This window comes from Amblyomma mixtum, chromosome 6 (assembly GCF_055824585.1).
Source record: "Amblyomma mixtum isolate Tamu chromosome 6, ASM5582458v1, whole genome shotgun sequence".
Taxonomy (NCBI): domain Eukaryota; kingdom Metazoa; phylum Arthropoda; class Arachnida; order Ixodida; family Ixodidae; genus Amblyomma; species Amblyomma mixtum.
Window position 1 is genome coordinate 95,077,747 of NC_143017.1, and position 23,520 is coordinate 95,101,266.

The following is a 23,520-nucleotide window of genomic DNA, read 5'->3' on the forward strand; positions in this document are numbered from 1 at the left end:
TCAAGTTTAGTTGAGTTGTGGAGTTTCAGTACACAGGCACTTGGGGACGCAGACTTCGGCACTTGAGGGACACGGCCCGTTCCCAGTGGTTCTCGACGGCGGACACCACAGGCAGAGACATGACACGACCCACCAGCACGGGACCATGAACCATGGAAGAGGCCTTCCAAGCTTCGCTCCGTGGGCCTTTGTGCGACGCGATACTGAACTGTCGTAGGGGCCACCGGCACCATGGAGACGTGCGTCCTCATGCCACCGGAGTTCAGCCTTGTGCTCAGCACCACGGAGGACTCGTCCAAGCACGACAGCGACCTGGACGAGGACGACACCACGTCGAAGACTCACCCGTACGACATGAAAGTGCGTCTGTGGGCCAACCAGGCCATCCCTGTCGGAAAAGTATTCTCGCCGGCGGAGGGGTCTGTGCGTCTGGACCGATTAGAAGTCTACAGCCTGCTGGACGACAATGATGTAAGCAACTTGACTCTCTTAAGCCGTTGGAAATGAACTGCAGCTTTTTTTACATGTAATATCATAATTTCTCCTTTCACACTTCCTTCTTACCACAGGATATTTGAACTTAGGCAGCCATTTTAATGTCTTTCGTGGAGCTCTATGCATTATACACTTTACCAGCGATGCCAGAAAGTGCTTAGATTTTTACTCAAAGTGTGCTTTTAACGTTTGGATTCACCAGATGTAAGCGACTTTCGCCTAGAGCAAAATTTCAGTCCAGTAGCTTGATGACTCGCAACAGCGTTCGCTTTCAGAGAGACTATATAAACCGTACTGCCGAGTCTACGGCGGTCCTTTTCGGCTTGCCGTCGGCCGCTGCCGGCGCTTATCTCGGAACCAGCGGCAAACGTGAAAATCTGTCGAGGGCAGCGCAGAAGGCGCGAGGCTGGAAGAGCTTTACAAAACAGCGGATGAGAGTATACTGTAACCGTGGCACATTCGGGCACATGGAGATTGATTGTAAAACATTTTATTCGCCGGGAAGAGCTTGGCAAGAGGTCGCGTTAAGTGGTCGAGAGTACATAGCCCTCGACGACTTTGTCAGCCCACTCCACCGCCAAAACTTGCGTTCTGGGGTCAGAGCTAGCCAGCACGGTCTCCCACCGCTCGAGAGAAGGAGCTGTAACTAGATCACCCGGAGGTGGCTCTATTTTGCAGTCCCACAGGATGTGATCGTATAGGTAGCACGTTGGCCACAGTGTTTGCAGTTTGGGTTGTAAAGATCTGGATAAATGTGCGCGAGGAGTGATGGGGTGCGTATCGATCTCGTCTGTAGACGACGCCACGTAACCTCTTGTTCTTTAGTAAGTCTTTTGTCTGGAGGGGGGAAAATTCTCCTCTCTAATTTAAAATGATTGGTGAGATCATGATATGTGTCCGCTGTCGCGTTCTATTATTTAAATTTCGCGGGCTTACATTTTCGCCGAATAAAAAGGGCTGCGCTAAGGCTACTTCATCCTGGGTCGGACGATTTAGTGGCGCTCGACAACTTTTCACTTCACGCCTGAACATTTAAAGCCATATTTAAGAAGTTTATTAATTAGTCGACATAAATTAATTAAGTGAATAAAACAAAAAGAAATACTAGCCGGTACTTTACTTAACTCCCAATAAGAGTCACTAGATTTCAGTTCGAAAGAACGCTTTGCTTTTTTTTAGATCTTGATCCATTTTAGCTGAAAAAACGTGTATATTTCCTGTCAACTATTACCGCTATTGCCCGGGCGAAAACAAGTGATTTTTTTTAAAGCTTATGTTCAAAGGACGGAGTCTTTCCCCTCTTTCTTCAGGTTCGGGCTTCAGGAAGCATCTTCTTCGCTCTCTTCTACCGTGAGCTGCTGCACGAGTGACTGTGACAATGCTGTATCTAACTCCATGTCCATTTTATAAAGGGAAAGTCGTTGAGCATAGTCAGGAACAGTAATTAGGGAGATACAATGTTAAAAGCAACCGAAAACCTCGGTTTATTCTTTCAGTAAAGTTTCGCACCAAAGCGAAAAGGTTCTTTTTCTCTTCCTTCCTTTCTTCCTTTGCTCTGCACCAGGGGTGCCCCGTCGGAGAAAGCTTTTGATGACTTGAAGGCCGAAAGTCAATAGGAGACGATACTCGGCAACAACTGAGAATTTGCAGGGGATATAAATTGAAGCTTTATGTACAATAGTTTGCATATATACACACAAGTTGAGCAGTGAGCACAACAACATGGAACTGGCTAACATTTAGGGGAGGCCCCTACTCGGCATAGCCGAAGATGCGTTACATCTATCTCCGTAGCCCAGAACCCCTTTTTCGGGCTCCGGGACCCAGTTTTAAAGACACATGGGCCCGGCCCGCATTCTTCAGTATCCAATCGTGTCCAACTTTTGATACGATTGGTTATTAGCCGTGTGGCCCGCCCCCCAATTTCCGTAAGGCACATAACCATCTCACAAATATACATAGTGTAAAAAAGACATCATTTTCACTTAGAACATCGTACATTCCGAGAATGGACACAAAAACGGATTGGCTCCCTGGGTTAGGTGCCACGCCCCACACTTCCACTGTATCAGACAAACTCTCTCCCCTATGAAAGAAAAGCAAAATACTTAAAAATAACATATCAAAACACTTCAACTGTATTAGACCAACTTTCTCCCCTAAGGAAGAAAAAGCAAAACACATAAAAGCAACATAGCAAGACACTTCCACGGGCACTGGTCTCCCCAGAACCCGTGGCCTTGACGGTTCTCGGAATTAGGGCAATTATCGGACCCAAGCCCCAGCTGCGACAGTTGCGAACAACACCCGGGAGCGCAGAACCACTTTCCGATACGAGTCGGATCACAATGGACTGCCGACCCCGCAGCCGTCCTCCGGGGTCCGGGCGGCGTCATAACTCAAGTGGCCGCCACTGTCCCCAATTAAGCAGGTGGCTGTGTTCGTTCTGTCCGGTGGCGTCTTCTGCATGCGCCCGTTTCTTGAGACCGAGTTGTCGAGCCTCGGGGCCATACCGGACGCCAGCCAGCTGCACTGTCGCCCACAACCCCCATTCATCCGGACGCGCCCGGCCTCGCTTCGTCTAGCAGTGTTCTCTTTTCAAAAGAAAAGCTGTCGAACAACCGACGAAGCGTTAGTGTCTAAATTGGGCCGCAAGTGGTGTTTGTCAAGACGCTGTGAGCCGTCGGCGTACGATGCAGGGGTGGTGCTGACATTTTTATGGCTCCTTCTACACTGGCGAGATGCGGTCCCGGAGAGAAACACGCGTCCTTTCCCGAAAGGGGACAATGGGAGGCTTGGGAGAGCCGGCCGCTCCCTCTCTGGCTGCTGCCCGCCTTGAACGCTAACTGCCGCCTCCCGCTTTGCGCCCTCCTCGCCGCCCCACCGCCGGGGGCTCTCCGGAGTCTGCAGCGGTGACACAGGAGACAGAAAGATGGGCGCTCCTAATGGGCGCGCGCATCCACAGATCTCCTTGGGGCCCGCTCAACGGCGAAGCTCACCTCCCTTTAAGAAAGGAGGGGGGGGGGGGGGGAATAAACACATATGGTGCATGCTAGCCCTCTACACTTTGTAATAGCAGAAAACGCCGTGGGGGAATAAAAGAGAACAGTCAGTCCTAGCTATGTCCCGAAAACGTCGTTATTCGTTGCAAATAAAGGCCTTCAAGTTGGTTTTCCACACAACTTCGACTAGTTGCACGAAATGTACCAAGTTCCCATAGTCAGATATTCACGACATACCGATTTTTTAAATTTCATTGTTGCAAACAGATTTTCTACATTGGCTCTTGTATGTGCGCACAATACGTGGCAGAACGAAGACGTTAATTTTTTCTTTGGTTTCTATGTGATTCCGGCATTATGTAAGCCTGAATGCCCATGGCGATTCACTAAGCTTTTTCCGCGTTACAAATAATATGTTTTTGAGACGAGCAACTTGGTACGCTGAGATGTGTACATTGTTTGCTAAAGATAGAAGACGAAATATGACGAAACGAGACCTGTACTTTGTTGCTTAAAGCGCTTGCTCTTATCCTTTTATAGTGTGATGTTTACGTAGTAGAAAGTACAGCACGAAAACAACAGAATAAAAGTCCCCACTGGAGTCGCCACAAGCTCCCGGCTCAGTCGCGGTGCGTTTATGAATCGTCGCGCTTGACGACACCTGACCCGTATTCAAATGCGTGGTGTGAAAGATGGATTTGTTCATTCAAATTAAGGTCCCTTTTCTAAAACAAAAAAAACAAAAAAAACGACAGCTTCCCGTCGCGAAAAAACAAAACAGGAAAATAACTGAGAGGGGATTAACTGTACTCGAGTGCACACACAAATCACGTGTGCATTAGTTATAGTCTGCGATAACCAGCAGCACAGAGCAAGGGAAGATCATCGGTACGCACCAGTTCTTAACTCTTGTTTCTAGTGATAATGTAAGTGATAAGTGAGGATGAGGTTTTAAACACTGATTATTGAAAAAGTGAAAAACCTACACCCTAGCTCAGAAACAGAAGACATATGTTCGTGTTCAGCGTGTTCAAAATATTGATGGCGCAAACAATGACTCCTGTAAATGTGCAATAACTCATATATAGTCCTTTTAAATGCATCAGTTAACATTTTTTATCTTTTGCATCTATCTATGCATGCAATAATCGGTGCGATATGGCAGCTCCGTTCTACCTTATCTATAAGGGCCGAAAAACAACAGTTCCCAGCCCCAATCGCAATGCTTGAAAAACAGCCATTCGCGTTCTATAACACGACAAATTCGATATTAGCTAATCTGGACCTGCACTTATTCCATGGTTTGGTTTCTGGTTTATGGCGACACCATGAGGGACGCCGTAGTGGAAGGCTCCGGATAATTTCGGCCACCTGGACTTCTTTAACCTGCACTGACATCGCACAACACACGGTCATCCAACATTTCGCCTCCATAGAAATGGGACTGCCGGGGCCTGGATCTAATTCCATCTATTCCTGTGTGTTGGCATAAAAGTATAATTTAAAAATAATGAGTTTGAAGGCTCAGATTGCATTTGCCTGCCGTGAGTACAGGAGGGAAATGAAAGGCTAAATAGTGCTAGCTATGCTTCCTTTATGATCGCTTATCATTCGCGTAAGGTGTCCGAGGTAGTAATTAGTCTCCATACAAAAGATGGCGCGTTTAAAAGCAGGCAGAGTGTTGTAGCCTTTCAAGCAGTGAGAAATTATTTTAGACATTTTCTACAGCAACTTACCTTATGCGATATGAAACGACCTCTATTTAAAATTAGCTCTATTTAATTTTGCTGCGTTTTCAAGCTATAGAGCCTTTCATGTCTCATTAGCTGGAGTTTTGTGCAGGGATGACACATTTGAGAACAAAAAGTGCGGTGCGTATGACGGTCATCCTTCTATGTAGATAGTATGTAGTTTTTTCAAACGCTTGGGTGCCGGCGAGGAGATTTAATTACAAAGTTGTAAGGCGCTGTAGAAAACTCCGCCGTTTCTGTCAAGGTCTGTTTACTCAGACTGCGCCAGAAACATATTACGGGCAATGCGCTCAAGAATCAAATCAAATGCGGCTTGTTTTAGAGCGCAGCTCTTTGGCGTCCGTTCCTGGGTTTCGCGTCGGCGTCGGCGTCGGCCTCGTAACCAGCTCCGCCCCCAATGCCACGCTTTTCAATTGGTCGAAATGCTCGTGACGTCACAGTGCGCGAATTTCAAATGGGGCCAATTGTACTTTGGCTAGTAACCATGCAACCAATCAAAGGGATCGTATAGTGATGCTGCAACTAAGTTGGACTGAGTTTAGTTAATTGCTTAATTAATCAATCAGCCTAATTAATATAGAGGAGAATGAAGAGGTCAGAAGAAAAGAAAAGAAAAGAAAGAAAGAAAGACGCGCGCCGCAGCGTCCGCGGAAGGAGACGCTGCTGAAAAAAAAAAACAGATAAGTACGAAGCCGCGTTCTCTCCACCACCACGCACTTCCCCACTCAGTAAGACGTTCCTCGTTTCATATACGTTGTGTCGAACATCCTAGACAGTTCCAACAATTGACAGGTTAATGACAGAACACGATGGATAGAAATACAATAATATAAATATGAAATAGCCTAATTAACCTTTCTAGTTAGACCGCATAAATCAATAAAACCGAGAACGAAATTGGTCGAGTTGGGGAATCGAACCAGGGTCTCCGGAGTGCGATACGAGCACGCTAGCCACTCCGTAATGCCAGCTGAAGGGTTTGGAATGAACAAAGGCGCGTCTAGCTAATACGGCGTCTTCGTTCACTCCCATCTTCCCCCTTTCCCTTACGGCGAGGTGCAGGTGTCCACCCAGATATGCGAGAGAGATACATTTCCTTTCCTCAAAAAATAAATTTACCGTCCAGCAAGGCGTACAGCCGAATTGGCGATGGCGTTCTGTGGACTCCCTGGCAGCGTTGCAAGACGCTGTCGCGTTCCACTCTTACAGGCGAAGCTTAACATGTTAACCACACATCAGTAACACACGCAGACAGCCAATGGACGCGTCATTCGCTGGCAGCACTTGATTCAGCATTCACAACCACATTCTTAACGTACGCTCCCTTGCCGCACATGCCAAGGACGTACACCACGATCACATTCTGCGCCATTCCTCTGTACTTTGCTTTGCTGAAACCTGGATGGATCCCGAAGAGCCTCTCGAAATCATAGATTTCCTATACTGCTGTGCTGCTCGCAGAGACCACAACAGAGCGGCGGGAGTCGCTATCTACTTGCGTACAGGTCTCTCTGCAATACCAGTCGAAATGTTTGGCACGTCACATGAAGTTGGCGAACTGTGCGCCGCAAAGTTGCCCAACGGCTTGCTGGTAGTAGCTGCCTACTTCGCCCCTACCGCACTCACGAAAGACGTCGTGCACTTCCTGCAACTCGCATTAACCGTCCATCGATCCACACCGATGTTAGTAGTGGGGGACTTTAATGTTGACATAAAGACACACAGCAATTTCCTAACACTTATGCGGGAGAACATCCCGTTCCTCTCGCTCGTAACGCGTCCCACGGCTGTGACAACCTCGCGAGGCACTTGTATAGATCTCGTCTTTGAGAATCAAGCATTGGTGTACCAAGTCGAACATATATCAGTCTATTTCTCCGACCACAAAGCTTCCTTCATGACTGTCAAGAACTGTTAGTGGAGTCTTTGTTAAAGGAATACGTGTGAAAAATAAAAAAAAAATTCTGTGATAGCGCATACATGTGTTGCTCGATTTCTTTGCCTCAATCTATCGAAAAGGTGAAACAGCTTATTTGCTGCGCTCAAATTTCGCATTAGGAAGTAACGTAATCGTCGGTAATTTTTTTGTATAGCCAACAGCGCCTACTTTGAATGTCATGCATTTAGCGAAGCATATTCACTGACCGGTGTCGTCGCTTCAAGGTTCACAAGCAAGCATTCTCTATCAGAGCGCGCTAACGGGCCGAATTACCGCGCACATTTAGGGTAAATAAATTGGTGAATTGGTTTTTGAGGAAAGGAAATAGAGCGGTATCTTGCTCACATATCTCGGCGGACACCTAAAGCGCGCCGTAAGGGAAGGGAGAAAGGTGGGAGTGAAAGAGAGAAAGAGGTGTCGTAGTGGAGGTCTCCGGAATAATTTCGACCAACATCGCGCAGCACACGGGCGCCTTTTGCGTTCCGCCGTGGTCGCGCGCCTGTGTGCTGTGCGATTTAAGTGCCCGTTAAAGATCCCCAGGTGGTCGAAACTATTCCGGAGACCTCCACTACGGCCCCTCTTTCTCTCTTTCTTCTTTCACTCTCACCTCCCACCCTTCCCTTACGACGCGGTTCAGGTGTCCTCCGAGATATGTGAGACAGATACTACGCCATTTTCTTTCCTCAAAACCAATATTTGCTTGCGTAGATGCAAGACATTGCGCTCCAAATATTGAGCGACCGTCCCTCACAAACTTGTGCTGCATGGTTTCATACCAAGCAATATTTTTCTTTTCATGGCTGCACATTATATAAATAATTCCAGACGCCATCATATTGCCGGCGCAGGGGCGAAAGCCATCTGTCGTCAGTCTCTGATCCCATGGCGTGAGTAGGGGTCTCCAGCTGTTCGTATTGACGGCAATCAGGCTGCCGGAATTTAGTCAACAAAATCTTCGTTTACAGCGAATCCTTTTCATGGGGTGCATCCGAGCGCGTCATCGTGACAACTTTATTGTAAAACTCTCAAGAAGTACAAAAAACAACAACAAAGATGAAATGTGAGAGGAAGCCTGCACCAAACCAGATGCTATCGCAGGCAAAACCAATTTAAAATAAATTAATGAATGAATAAATAAATAACCTGCTCGTTTTATCGACTGTAGAACAAAGTTTTCTCCGAGGTTGCATCAAATGTTCTCGCAAATGACGCATTGCTCACTATAGCACGCATAAACGATTCGGTGTTAAGAAACAAGCGAAGATTTCATTCAAAGTTGAATTCTGCACCTATTCCAGTGATTCGTGTGGTATCCGGCTATGTCCTTTGTATTTCAAGCAATCGGTCGGCTGCAATCGTACGGGCGATGTAAGTTTCGTTATGCTCCTACAGCCAGACTTTCTGGGTGTGTTCCATTGTTGATGTCCCAAAGGCGGATGTAGTCAATCGAGGGTTCAAGGAGAAGTGGACAGGCGAGGAAGTCAATGCGCTTGCATTGCGAAGATTGCGCGGTGTAGGGGAAAAAGTTGTATGGACAACATATGCTCTAGCGCTATAAGCGTACACACATGTCTGTAAGTCATACCGACATCATACTTTTAAATGGAAGGCGCAAACGAGTACAGGCTCTGATGTACAGTGCATGAACTCGGCTGTGTGGATATGCCAGAGTAGTGATGTCACAACACGGATATAAGAAGCGATTCGAGGCGTCAGACACCAGGGAGCGCTGCGCGTTAGCGCTCTTTGTGCCAAGCTTTCGCTCAACGATTTGCGCAGCGATACAGTGTAAACATTGTGCAGTTTCTGTTTCTAAGGACAGCCGTATAGGAAGGCTAAGTATTAGATAATATTTATCTCCTTACTGATGACGCGGGGAAGCGATCCAACCCAATCTTATACACGAGGGTGAGGGTTTCATTGTTCCTGGGATGTTCAGCATCCCGTTGCAATTTGCTTTCGCCTCTGCTGTGTTTTTTCCACGACCGCGAACTGTAAAATTGTAGGGGACACTCAATACCCGACTTAAGGCTATGACGAGATGGCTTTAAAGGGTCCCTGGAGCGGCCTGGATCCCTCTGCGTATCATCTCGCAGACACGGATGCTGCTGCTCTTTCTTTCACCATCACATATTCCGCTTAACCAACCCATAAGTGTACAATGTGATAGCATTCACCGCACGCACTCCTTATCCGTGTCGTCTGGTACTCCGGCGTACCGGAGTACTCCGGCTCTGTGCAGCCTATATGAAGAGCCGTTGCTGTTTTAAAACGTAGCGATGAACTCGAGCTTGTTTTTTGATGGTGGCGTTTTCATGTCTATCGTTTCTCGATGATGTAAAGGAGTAATCGAGAGGCAAGAAGGAAATTTTTTTTCTTACGTTTAGAATTACAATTATAAGAATCACAAATATAATTATAGCGCTGTAGAACTACAATAAAAACTACATTTTCTAGAATTGCTCCTTTGTGTTCACTGAGCGAATTCACAGCTTTCTTATAGTGTATATATTTTTATATGAAAACAAAAACAAAAACGTCTGAAAGCGCCGACGAAGCACTCGGAACGGAGCAAACGAATGGTTTCGCGCGCGCCGATGCTTCCTAGACTAGTTCGCGGCGCGGCGTCGATTTCGTGAAAATCCCCATAAAATACCTATCCTCAAGCCAGTCGCCCACTTTTCTCCATAAGCAGGAGGCCGTCAAATGCGCTGCACAGGGGGAGGGGAAGAGAAGCACCAACACTGTAGTCCACTTCAGATGCGACAGAGGGATATCCACAACCGCTGCAGGAAAGAATCACGCAGGTGGCCCAAAAACGTCGGGGGCGCAGGAATGACCACGGATGTCTGGTGGGTATCCCACACAGGTCCGCCACTCCCTGGGCTGCTACGACGAGATCCGCGAGGTGGAGCATCGGCAGGTGCGCCACTGCAACTGGGTCCGCTTCGTGCGGCTCGCCAGGCGCATCTCGCCCCGGGTCAACCTGGTGGCGAGCCGCGTGCCGGCATCCTCATCCCGGCTGCGGCCCCCGCCGCAGGCGCCCGTGCTCTACCGCGTGCTGCGGCCGGTGCAGCCCAACACCGAGCTGGTGGCCTTCTTCAACGACAAGGCCGAGGGAGAGGAGCGACTGGAGGAGGAGTCTTCCCTCGTCGGGATGACTACCTCGACGCCCAAGATGGCCGTAGGACTGGAGCGCCGCCTGTTCCAAAGAACTCTCCAAGGTTGGATGCGCAGTGCCCCCAGCTCTCTGTCGCTTACGTAGGCTGTACAACCGAGATTTGCAAGCATGACTTCATTCGCGGGAAAATGGTATGCACGTCATTGTCATCTGCGCTGTGTGTGGGTGTGTGTGAGAGAGAGAGATCAGGGCGAGAACGAGCCCTTTTTTTTGTGACACTACAGGTTAGTTTCTCAGGCCCCTGCACCAGTAGGCTTCCGTGTAGAATGAGGCCTGATCACTAGACCACATTGTAATTCGCAATGATATTGTGGTTTTCGGTGAGGCGGAATTAGCTCGCAGTCGGTTGATTAGACTTCTGTGACCACTAATCACGGCAAGAGAACACAAATCACTCCGTCGGCGCTCCGCGCATCTCCCACAATGCGTAACGAACCTTTTAACTGCCTCAGTCATCGATCATTTTCCTTTTTTATCGACTGTATGTTCTCCATGTGTATCGGCGTTGTCCAGGAGCCAGCGGCCATAAGCTCTTTCCTCACCCCGACTTTGCCCGCAGACTTCCCGCTGGACCTGTCCCAGAGCCTGCTGTCGCCGTCAACGTCGACTTCGGCGTCATCCGCGTCTCCAAGTTCGTGTCGCGCGTCGTCGTCGACGTCGTCGTCGTCTTCGGGCCTGCTTCGGACACCCGCTTCCATCACCTCCACGTCATTGTCGGCCAGCTCATCCTCTTCGGCGTCCACGTCGGAGGCCAACAACGAGAACATACAGGTATGAAGCTTCTATTCGCCGCTCAGAGACCTCTTGGCACTGAGCATGCATCAACATACAGGATAGTACATATCGTTCTACGCAGTTTGGTTCGTGCTGTATCTGCAAGTGTCAGAACTTGCCTCGCCTTGCTGAATAACGCTTTCTGAATCATGCGAAAGCCTTTTTAAAAATGTGTCCAATCTTTCCTTCTCCTTTTAGATTCAGCCGATCAGAGTTTTAGGCAGACTAAAGAAAATGCCAGAAGGTAGAGCCAAAACGCCAAACGAAAGGTCGTTATCCCTACTCAAGTCGTCCACAATCACTATGCGGGACATGTCAACGCTATCGAAGGTTACAGACCTCAGTAGATGCGTTGCGTGACACAGACACATCTTTACTAATATTAGTTGAAATTTGCTGGTATTCAACATGACACGTTTTTCATGCACACGTATAATAAGAGAACCCTCTCCTGCTAATGCTGTTGTTTTCTTACTTTCTCTGTTGTACAAACGACACCCAGCGCTCGAAACCACATCATCATCCAAGGCAGTCCTAAAAGGGATGGGGACACTTTTTCTGTTCCTTGACAATGATTTAAAGCGACAGGGCTGAAGTCGCACTTGGCGTTTTGCTATACTGCGCAGCCGAGCCAGGCGAGGAAAAGCAAGGAAAAGAAGCGGCGGCAGAAGTGCATGCTCAGTTGCGAGTACTGCACCAAGACCTTCGACCGGCCTTCCCTGCTGAGGCGGCACATGCGAACGCACACAGGTACGTGAAAGCGATCACCCTTATGCCGCGCTGAACAGCCTACTGAAGCAAAGCTGCGCTTCAGCACTGCGAAACGTAGTAGCCTATCAGCGAGAAACCGCCGGCGAAAATGTCATTTTTCTGTTTGTGCATGTGCATGCAATGGCAACCCAATGTTGGGCGCCAACGAATGGAACAGGCACCGCAGTCAGTTGAATTATCTCCGTTTTTTAGTACCCGCCCTGGAAATTTATCAGAACGAGGAGTTTTGAGAAATTTTTTACAAAAAAAGAAACAGTACTCTTAGGCTGAACTATGCAGAGGCGCTAGTACGCGACCCTGTCATGGCGACTGTGTTATCGTTTTCTCGGAATTAACGAACAGCAGTGCCCTTTGTTCGGCGCATATCTAGACGCCTTTAACATACCATGTGCCAAGTACCGTGTTACCGTTGCCGGAGTACCGGGAGCCCAAGCGCCGTGAATGTGCATGCGCAGATCGCCCTGAAGGTCGCCAGGTACCTAGTAGCTGCGCGTGAGCCTACCGCATCGGAGACCAATCAGCGCGTGCGCACTGCCAGTGGGCGGCCTCCCGGCGCTGTGGTCATGGTAACGATAACAAGGCAAACGGTATGCTAAAGGCGTTTATTAGCTTCCATCCTCGTCGCGTGCGAACGTTGTGCCTGACAGACGTCTTCGAGATCAACGGCCGGCCTGGCATTTACGAATGCAAACATTCTTCTAGGAGTGAAACCCGCCAAGGTAACTGGAGTCGGGATCACAGGTTCGCGTTTTCGACTTCCAGCCGTAACTTCCTCATTTGGAGAAGGCGAAGTGAGGAAATGCCCGTGTACTGACACTTCGGCGCACCTTATCGAACACCATTGTGGTCGGACTTCTTCCGAGGCCGTACACCACAGAATGTCACACAGCCCGCATGTAGTTTTGACACGTAAATACATACAGCATTTTTCGCACAGTAGGGTAAGAACTAAACGGGTATACGTGCTTCGATGACATATACGGAGCCCAGGTGTAGCAGAGTAACGCAATGCGAGTGGCAGCTTTCATGACTCGCTCTGCCGTGGAGTTGAGAGCGAGTTGTTTATAGCGGGAGCGTTGTATGCGCCCAAAAAGAGGAGTCTTGATTGCTGCCGTCATTGCACGCAGGCGAGAAGCCGCACGCGTGCGACGTGTGCGGCAAGGCGTTCAGCACGTCCAGCTCGCTCAACACGCACCGGCGCATCCACTCAGGCGAGAAGCCGCACCAGTGCCCCGTGTGCGGAAAGCGCTTCACGGCCTCCTCGAACCTGTATTACCACCGCATGACCCACTCCAAGGCAAGTATACCCGCACCCGTGAGCATTCGTGATCGTTGACCAGTTATTCTAATTGTGATATTTGTATGTTCTCTCTTTTCCAAAAGTAACCGAGCAACAGGTTTTTGCTTCTAAACCATATAGTGGAGCTTTACGGCACCTCTAAAGATCGAAAGGTGTCAAAAAGGGAGGGCAAGGGTTCACCTTACTTAACACACACCCAGAGCCTAAAAGGGCTGCCATATAAGTGCTTTGCTACGCAGCTAAGAAACAAACCACCGTTGCTCGGTTTCTTGAAACGCGAAGAAGAAAATTGAAACGCGAACTGCCAAATGATATCATGTTAAGCAGAGAAAGCTCAGTACTAGCGCAAATTAACATCGAAGGCGCGATGACTGCTTTAGAAGTGTCAATAAACTATCCCTGTTATTTCACAGAATTCATTCAGCTTGCCTAATTACATAAGTGATACGTGCAATGTGGTGAAAACCCGTAGCTGTGCAACAAAGTGTGAGGAAGTCACGGAGAGAAATATTGCTTCAAAAATTCCTTTAGAATACTTCAATCAAAATTGAATCTCTCCAAAGTAGTGTGTACAAGTGCATAACTACTCCAACTTTTCTTACAAAGCTGCATGTTACAGCAGGGAGTGGCCTATGCAACACTGTGCTCTCAGCGGTTATGGTGCTCGGCTGCTGACCCAAAAGACGCGGGTTCGATCCCGGCCGCGGCGGCTAGAATTTCTTTGGAGGAGAAATTCTAGAGGCCCATGTACTGTGCGATGTCAGTGCACGTTAAAGAACCCCAGGTGGTCGAAATTTCCGGAGCCCTCCACTACGGCGTCTCTCATAGCCTCAGTCACTTTGGGACGTTAAACCCCATAAACCCAAACCCTTATAGCAATGAAACGCACCACGATACGTGGTGCCAAACACGTGATGACAGTGTAAGGATTCCTACTCATTTCGATGGGAAGTTTAAGGTTTACATTTCAGCAACGTTGTGCTGGCAAAGCTCAGTGACGTCAGCTCGGACCGCATAGTGTGTGCTACAGATGTTAGGGCTTCAGCACAGCGGAGTCGTTACAGCGGAACCGTATAGCAGACCTACCGGATATCTACTTCGCATGTGTGTTGGCAGGGGGCGTCTGGTCGCTGCGCATGCGCAATGAACAATTGTCGGATACAAGTTTGTACTAGTATGCGTATTCTCTTTGTTAAATCTGCTTAATGTGCAGAATAGCACACCTATGTGGCGCATGCATGTGTAAGTGCTCCACAGAGAGGCGCATTCTTGATCACAATAACCGAACCTCTTTGCCTGACCGTGCGCTGTGGTCTGTCTATGCACGATGGCTTGCGCAGGAGAAGCCGCACAAGTGTCCCGTGTGCGCCAAGTCGTTTCCGACGCCCGGCGACCTGAAGACGCACGCGTATGTGCACAGCGGCTCGTGGCCCTTCCGATGCCACCTCTGCGACCGCGGCTTCAGCAAACACACCAACCTCAGGAACCACCTGCTGCTGCACACCGGTACGGAAATTAGAACGCATACACACGAGCTGGGGATCAGCGCCGCTCTGTCCCATACTCACGGGACCCGTAACGGGCTGAGTGCTTAGAAGGACAGGAAGAGAGTATTTATTGAGAAGACGTTTAAAGTTCGGATTTTTTAAAGAGGAGGATCCGGCCTGCCACCCTTATTTTCATAGATAGAACCGCGTCATAAACGATTGAGAGTAAATTTGCCCCTTGAAGTGCTCGAAGAAAATGAACAAGAAAATGGCTACAGAATCAGGCAAAAGAAGTGTGGTTTCGACCGACTTTCACATTGCAATTTTTTTCCTGCAATTTAAAGTACGCTACATTAATAAATGCTTATGTACTTATGTATTAAGGGAGTGATTTCTCATTGGCATCCACGCAAGCGCAGCCATACGCGTCTACAAAGGAAAGCTGTACAGCTTCTACCGCACAGCTATCCGCCGCATATGGCTGCGCTTGGGCGGATGCCATTAAGTATACTCCCTTATTAGAAACCTGCTCCACCTTGGAGGACTACCCTAAAAATATGACCAACACTGTTCCCACTTCGATTTATTGTTCAATATTCTCTCGCCCTACCATATGCTAGCCGTCTCGGTTAGCTTTGTTGGTAGAGCAACTACTTCGGTGAAGCGGTGGTCCTGAGTTCGAACCTCGGACCAGGACGATTTTTTTTTAACTAAGAAGTGTCTGAGAAAGCTGCACAGCTTTCCTTCGAAGCCGTATGACCGCGCTTGGGCGGATGACAATGAGTAATCACTCCCTTATTACAGACCTACTGCACCTTGGGGGATTCCCCTAAACATTTTACCATACCTATGTATGGTTTCAACTTGCGCCATTGTAAGGTATACTAAACGAGTCTCATAAAAGCTCTTGCCATCTTTCTGACGCAGGTGATCGTCCGCACACGTGCGACGTCTGCCACAAGACTTTCGCCCTGGCCTGCAACCTGCGCGCGCACATGAAGACGCACCAGGAAGGTGCGCGTGGCACGACTGTATTTTACTGAGCTCCGTTGGTATATGCACTCTGTCGGGACGGTGTTAAGCTGCGATTGCGGTTGCACACTTCGTTTCGCTAGCTCAAGTGATGAGAATAAAATTCGGACTCTGTCTCACTGCGGGGCAACTATCGCCCCACATGAGAGCACTCTCCTCAACCCTATCAAACGCATACCAGGGCCATTTCCAAAGAAAAGCCATGAGGTGACTGAAGTAGCATGTCTAGCCAGTTGCTCCGTCTGTATACCTCGCAATCAAGCAACAAATGCATCTCCTACCGCTGCCTTAGAAGGCCAGTGTCTTATCAAAGTTGAGAAGATTAGCTGCTGAGCGCCTCCCAGTTCTTGATCCCCCCGCGCTGAATTAACACAACACAGACAACGCTATCAATGAACCATTCCATCTTCTTGGATAATGTGTCAGTGTTTGGCGCTATAGTGCTGACCACCTCCCCTAACAGCCCAAAACATGCACATAGGCGACGGGGCACGTTGAATCTTGAGCAGCTAATCCATAATCAAGTGAGGAGGAATAAAGTGGCATTGGTTTGCCAGATGTATTGGGGAGCCAACTTGAATTTATTCTTGATGGACACGGGGCGACGGCCAAAAGCAGAACGATGCGACAACGAGCAATGTGTTGTTTCTTTCTGTCCATCCAGTAGTGTTAGTTGATAGTTTATTTCAAGCTGGCTCCTCAAACCGTCAACCAACGATATATAAGCCGCAAATGACTCAGCGTCAAGTGTAGCCCAGAAATTTGCGTAAGAGTCCGTGATTTATAAGTGAGGGTGGAGGAGGAGGAGGAGGATATAGAAGAGGAAAGGCAGGGAGGTTAACCGAAATAATAATCGGTTTGCTACCCTACACGGGGGGAAGGGGGTGAGGGGATAAAAAAAGAAAGATAAAGGAGAGTAACAGAAAATTGAAGTCACTATAAAACGTCACTGTTCGTTAAAGTCACAGCCTATCGTACAGGCCAGAAGTTCTCAAGAAGCGGAGCAGTGCCTTGCAGGCCTTCTCCGCCGACGACCGCCGCGGCCAGGGGCCGAGAATCTTCATTTCCGTGAAAGGGCGTGTATCTAGGCGCTCCAGCGCACGGCTGAGAGACTGCCTTTCGGTGGTGTAGGCAGGGCAGTCACAAAGAATGTGGGTTATGGTCTCGTCTTGCCCGCAGATGGAACATGCAGGACTATCAGCCATACCGATTAAGAATGAGTAGTGATTGGTGAACGCTACACCAAGCCAGAGATAAGTGAGGGTGAGTCTGAGATATATGGGCGAAAGCATGTGTCCCTGAACTCCACGCCAGATTTGGGCTTCACTCCTATAGGCTCGATGCACGCACTCTTGGCAGAGTAGCATGCTATAGGCTAACAACTAGATAAACCTATCCTGTCTTTATTAAAGTCTCTCTCTCTCCTCCCTTTCTTGGCGGAGCCTTTTACCTAACCACTGCGCTCAATAGTCAAGAGGCGAACTCAAACAAAGGTTGTCGTTGCGCGTGGTTCCAGTGGAGAAGGATAGTTAATCGACGTCGTCAGGGTGTAGCTTGAAGGGATAGGAAGTTAAAGGGGAAGGAATGGTGGACGAAGAAGAAGATGGCCTCGACAGACTACAGGTGCTTTCTTATGCATGGAGTCGGGGCAGTGCATGTGTTCCCTGTCACAATGCATCACCCCACTTGATCTACAGGGCCCGGGTTTTTTACACATCTCTGTGAACAAGAGCAGAGCTATTATGATTGCACGGATTTTAAAGTACAACTATTGTAAAAAGCAAACAGTTCAAGGGGTTTGTTTATAAGCGTTGTAGTGCGGCTTTAGTTACAGCCGTCAAAGTTTTTTTGGACTCAGTGGTGCGTACGGCGGTTCTCATGGAAGAGATTTGAAACGCTGACGATGCATAACGAACCACACAGCCTGGCCCAGGGCTCTTTACTTGTGACGTGGATTGTCATAGCACTTCCGTAATCAGGACAGGGAGATCCCGGGTTCGAGCCCGGGATGGAGGCGAAACGCAAAAAAAAAAAAAAGGCGCCCGTGTGCTGTGCGATGTCAGGGCACATAAAGATCCCCAGGTAAAGATCCACTGTGGCACCGCTTTCTCCCTTTCTTCTCTCACTCCCTCCCTTATCCCTTCCCTCAGGGTGCGGTTCAGGTGTCCACCGATAAATGTGAAACAGTTACTGCGCCATTTCTTTTTCTCAAAAACCACATTTTCAATTTTCAACATTCGCACATTCGCAGCGCGTGTTGTAATCAGCGCATGTGGACGTGTCTGTGTGCAGGCTGCCCCCACGTGAAGTGCCAGCAGTGCTGCGCTGAATTTCCGGTGTCAAGTCGCCTGGTGGTGAATGGACTGTGCCAGCAGTGTACGCACCAGCCGACGCTGCCGCCACCACCGCCGCTGACACTGGCGCATCAGCAGGACTTCTCGATTCGTCGGCTAGTCAGCCCCTAGACCCCACTAAGTCCGAACTACCGCACTGTCTACTTATACCACCAGCTCTGGGAAGCCGTGTTAGAAATTAGTCACGACAGATGGAGCTCTTGATACGCGCTGAATTCATCAAGAAGTATAACGGGGGAAGGGATGAAAGACCATTGCCTGTTTTGTTGCGTATCTTGTCATTTGTTACCTTCGCAGGCTTTTACATAGAACCAACAGACTATAAGGCGGGTGATCGGAGCAGCGGAACGGCACATGTCTCTTTGATGAACTGTTGCAGCTTTAAATGCGCCATTTTCAAAAAGAAAAAAAAAGCAACTTTCAAAGAAGACACGAGCCGAGCTGATAACTGGGCGTGTTAAAATGTGAACGTCGATCCTGATAGTCAACGCTCCTTGGGGCCTCTTTTTTCCGTTAAAGTTTGTATTTTTCGCGTGGAAGTTTCAAGTTGGACTGTACGAAAAGCTCCGTCCTTTGGAGAGGCTGTAGTGACTATATGAATATTTATAGATGACCTACTGCACAAGCTCTCTCTAAAATTTTGTGTTGTTTTACTGCACACGATGTCATACAAGGAAAGCAAAAACACGGCTGACTGTCTACTTGCCTCCGCGCTTCAAAGATCGACCGCTAAGGGTTACGAAAAATACTGCATATGAATGTGATAGTTTTACACTGAAATTGACGCGGTACAATCGCGCTACCTTAATACCAGATCTGGCTTCGGATAACTCCGTGTTCAGCACCAAACGATAGTCTCGATCCTGTTCTCTGAAATATACGTTTACATTACGTGCTGCAGAAAAGGTCGATGGTAGGATGGAGAGCCCTGTGATCTGCAAGAGAGGGGATTAAGGGATAAAAGTGAATGCCCATTTTGAGATATTAGGCCTAAACTCAGCCGGTAACCTGATAGCCTTAAGCGAATCATGCCAGCCGGGATACAACTGGGTGACCGGAAACTGATAATGTAAAGCTTATCAAGAAATACCCGTGTGAACGGGGCTCGAATGAACTTAATGCGCCACGTCAAGATTTGACAAGGTGTCTCACCTTCCATGGTGGGGAGAAGCGCAAAAGCTCATGCGAGATGCGTGCGAGCAGGACGCTAGAGCAGCATGCGAGAGTCTGAAACTTTTCTGCAGTTCCTCTTTCATTTGATCGGTACGACGACAGATGACGCACATCGAAACTAACCATGGTGAATGGCTACCGCAGTCCTTTCCACGTTATCAATCTGCATTTGCTGAAACACCTCTTTTGGTTAGGCTACTCACGGCACTACGTAAGCGTAGCTGCTGGCAGGACCACGCCACCAGTGGAAGAGTCTCATTGTTGTGACGCGGCAGTTCTGAATTGAAGCAAGTCTCAAGCTTTCTCTGCTCACATCATGACGTTGCCGAAGCGCGTTGCTCGCATGACGTGTGACAGGCCTGTGTATAAGATGCCTAGTGCACATACACTATTTTTGCACCGACGATCATGGAAGTACAGTACGTTTCAGTACACTAGACATACTGCACCACGTTGCATTTATTGCACCAAAAAGAAATGTAATGTATTTTGATGTTTACTTGCGCACACCGTTATGGCTTGCACGCACATCGCTTTTCAGCATGTTGTAAGAATGAGGCGGTGCCTATTACAAACTGCTTGCATTTGTGATCCGTCCTTAACAGCTTCAGTACAGTTGTTAAATATTATTATGAGTACCAAGAGAATTTAACTCAGTATATACCTTTATTTGCTGACATGCAAAGCGCATAGGTGAAATCGCCAGCTTTAGGCATTATCGGCGTAGCTAGGGAATTCATTGCGTTTTTATGTCAAAGACTGATCATATTCTGCTGCCTTTATGGTCTGCATCTGGGTATTTCACCGACACATGCGCAGAATTCGAGACAACCCATTAGTTCATATACATTCCACCAGGTACCGCTAATAACCGCAATGCTTCAGATCATTAAAAAATGCAGTTTATTTCTTAGAGATAGCACTAAAAACGAGCAGTGCTGTGAAGCCGCTCGAAAGCAGCCTTCGAAAATATACGAACTATAATAGGATACAGCATTAAAAAAAGTAGCGGTTGGTAACAATGTGTCATAGTCTGCGGCGTCCTGTATTACTCTGCTGACCAATCACAATAGTAGACGAAATCAGCTTTTTAATGTTTGACTGTATCAAACAACTCAGAAGCATCAGAATTCTTCACCTTATGATTTCGCCTTATGATTAGCTTCTTGTTTAGGTAAGAAGAAAAGTAACTACGGGCTACGTTTTCATCGCGGAGGAACAGCATTTTCATGCATGTGCCTCGTTGCCTCTGCCATATATCTCTGCCATATATCTCCGAAGTATTGAAGTCCGCCGTTTTTTGCAGGAGCGATGGCCTCAAGTTTATGCAGGGTATATTGATTGAAAGACTCATAACGCAGCTAACTAAACCAAAGAAATTTACTTGGCGAGCGATGGGCCACCACCAGTGCCTAAAATTTTCGCGCACAAGGCCAAAGGAATGATTCAAGTTTGACCTCATTTCTACTTTACTTGTAGTTCGTCTTCTTATGACTGCCCTAGTTACAGGCGCGTCGGCAGTTTGTTGCTGAATTTTGCGTCACGTTTACGTCGTAGTGTAGAAGACCCCTTCCGTGGAGCTGCAGACTGTGTACAAAATATTATAGTAGGCTCAGATGCACGCCTCTGGTCATTGTGAAGCATTTATGCCACGTGATTGTGAATAAAAAAGTACAAAACCACTTCCCTGTTGTTGATTTAGATGGAAAGCTAAACACACCTATCGCATGCATACACGTATGCACATCCCAGACCATTTGTCATGTGTGGCTTAGCAGTTGTACTTCGCTAATATGAAAACGGAAAATGGCGAAATTACAGCGGAAAATAGCTGTCAGCGGACGAGAGCATTACGTTACCTTTCGGTGGCGTGCATAGACACAAAACCATTGTATATTCCTAATTCGAGAATTGGCTCACACTGCCCTAAGAGATTACAGCAGATTTATTGCAGATTGGAAATAAACACATCTTCATTTAAACAGCACACTTGCATTTCCAAAAACCGGTTCCATTGTTTATAGTTTTAATAAACGGCTGATTCGCAAGCAAGTTCGTCTTGGCACGGTAGTCCCGAATTTCGCAATAAGGGTCATGCCGGTTAGAAATATAACAGGGCTGCTTAAAATAAATAATAATAAAATAAATTTAGCGATTAGTTCTGTCTTTTGTGTGCAATATTAAGTACAACTTTCGTCTCAACTTTATCCTACGTGAAGCAAGGTGTTCCCATTGCGTAATTTTTCATTGCTTCACAGCTATCTTCTCGTCCGTACATGCCCAAGGCGAATCTGGCTGCGTTGTTGTGAATTTTCCCCCAGTTTGTTAATTAATGACAGCTGTGAAGGAGAGCAGGCTATCCGGGCGAGCGAGTTAGAGCGCGAGCCGTTTGATCAACCACTGCCTATCGCGAGTCTCTAACCCAGCACTGCTGTGCGTCCAAGTACTGCATTCTGTTAACTCACGTCTCTCGGTGGCAGGCTGTCTGGGTGAGCGAGCTGTTTTTATCAATCAGTCGCTATCACGGGACAGCTCTGCGCGTATTCGCTAGGTATTCATGTGACGTCGCGGGCGTCATTTTGTGGTACAGGGCGTCGCTTCAGCACTGAACAGTGGAGCAGGCGGCGGTAAGCCGAATAGATATGCATGCTTGCAGCCTTTCGCCATGCTGCATGCACCACAAAATGGCCGCCACTGTGACGTAGGTGCATACTCCCTTATGAGGAGTTTTGCGCGCATAATAAGGCTCACAGCATTTCGCAAACGGCCATGTGTGGCGACAAAATTCTGCGCTGTGTAGCATCTTACAAGCTAAGCCCTACGATCCGTTGTCTTCTTTTTTATAGGAGACACGGCTCGGCTCGAGAAACCGGCTACTATAGCTTTCACTCTGCAGAATAGCAAGGGCGTCCGCAGAATTTTTTGCAGGGGGGGGCCCCATTGGTTGTTGGCGCCGGAGGGGGGGGGGGGGGGGGGGGGGGGCATGTTCGTGGCAAAAAGGCACTATTTGCGGTATGAATTTATTTATTTATATATAAATAAAAAATAAGTGAAATACACACATGAAATAAAAATTACAAACAGCAAATTAAAGTGTGGCTAGGAGAGATACATTGCAGTTTATCAACGAAGAAACAATTAAAATTAATAAAAAATCCAAAAATATACTGTCACTTCGTGGAGAAGAGTGCTCAGTATTGCTGCATACGGGTTCTCGACTCACCCGGATTGATGACCAGCACACAGCACAATATGGTCACAAACACGCAACTACAGTCACTCAGTCAGTCTTCCTTGAACAGCAACTGTAGACTCCACGGATTTTTCTGGGCGAATTGCGTGATTACACGGGTGATAAATTCATTTCTGTGCTTCATTACACGCTCTCGGTGCACACTCGTCACACACATTGATTGGAAAAACGGTTGAACGCGCACGTTGAAAACAAAAGATGTCTATACATACAACGAAAACTTATTTACAAGATAAATGCACGCTCGCAGCTTCATACACCTCGCTCCATCTTGCTCGCGCATCCGCACAGTCGAGCAACCGCACGCACACTGCTCGCCGCTCGTAGTTTTCTCGTCCACTGTCTTGGTTGTTCTCAGCTTCGTTGACAAACGGCCACTAAAAACACCGAAGCACAAATACAGAGGCGCGCACACGTGCAAGGGCTTACTTCCGTGCGACTTCCAAGGGGAAGGGACACTCGCCACTCCGGTAGGAAAATTTGTTTTGTGTGTTTTTATGGGGTTCAGAGCCCCAAAACGACTCAGGTTATGAGGAACGGAGTAGTACAGAGCTCCGGATAATGTCGACCACCTGGGTCTCTTTACCGGGCACTGACCTCGCACAGTACACGGGCGCTGTTGTCATTTGAGGCCCAGCCAGAGGTGACAGGCGAGCCAGGCAGGCGCCATCGGGCTGCGTTGACCAAAGGCGCTGGTTTTCGGAGAAGACGCAAGGGACGCTGGTGTGGGGGCGCCTCTGGAGACTGCGTCGCCGTGAACAAAAGATGCTAATCTCCTTTGCCGAAGATTCTGATAGCGGCGCTTCTACCGCACTGCGCTCTCCCGTGGATCGGAGGCACAGCGAGCGGCGGCGGCGCCAACTGATCGCCCGCTTGCCCATGAGCAGCCCGACAAAGCGGGGGTGGACACGGCTGATTTGTCTTTCCCTCCTGAAGAATTCATCGGTGGCCGGCATAACGAAGGCGAAAACAAGATGCACTGTGCACTGTCTGCCTCCGTGTCGCTAT

At 48.2% G+C, this 23,520-nt stretch overlaps 1 protein-coding gene across 1 annotated transcript; it reads left to right on the forward strand.

Moving 5' to 3' along the window:
* Positions 1–170: 170 nt before the first annotated feature.
* Positions 171–18,744, forward strand: LOC149339751 (uncharacterized). The gene is made up of 8 exons (XM_089550989.1): positions 171–471; positions 10,057–10,411; positions 10,928–11,139; positions 11,769–11,892; positions 13,041–13,210; positions 14,554–14,719; positions 15,628–15,714; positions 18,025–18,744. The coding sequence occupies exons 1-8, from the start codon at positions 232–234 to the stop codon at positions 18,195–18,197; spliced, it is 1,527 nt and encodes a 508-aa protein (XP_089407115.1). The 5' UTR covers positions 171–231; the 3' UTR covers positions 18,198–18,744.
* Positions 18,745–23,520: the final 4,776 nt, after the last annotated feature.

Coding starts and splice junctions, on each gene's coding strand:
- LOC149339751 (XM_089550989.1), top strand. CDS start 232: ATGGAGACGTGCGTCCTCATGCCACCGGAGTTCAGCCTTGTGCTCAGC. Junction 13,211..14,553: donor ACCGCATGACCCACTCCAAG/GCAAGTATACCC, acceptor TGGCTTGCGCAG/GAGAAGCCGCACAAGTGTCC. Junction 15,715..18,024: donor CATGAAGACGCACCAGGAAG/GTGCGCGTGGCA, acceptor GTCTGTGTGCAG/GCTGCCCCCACGTGAAGTGC.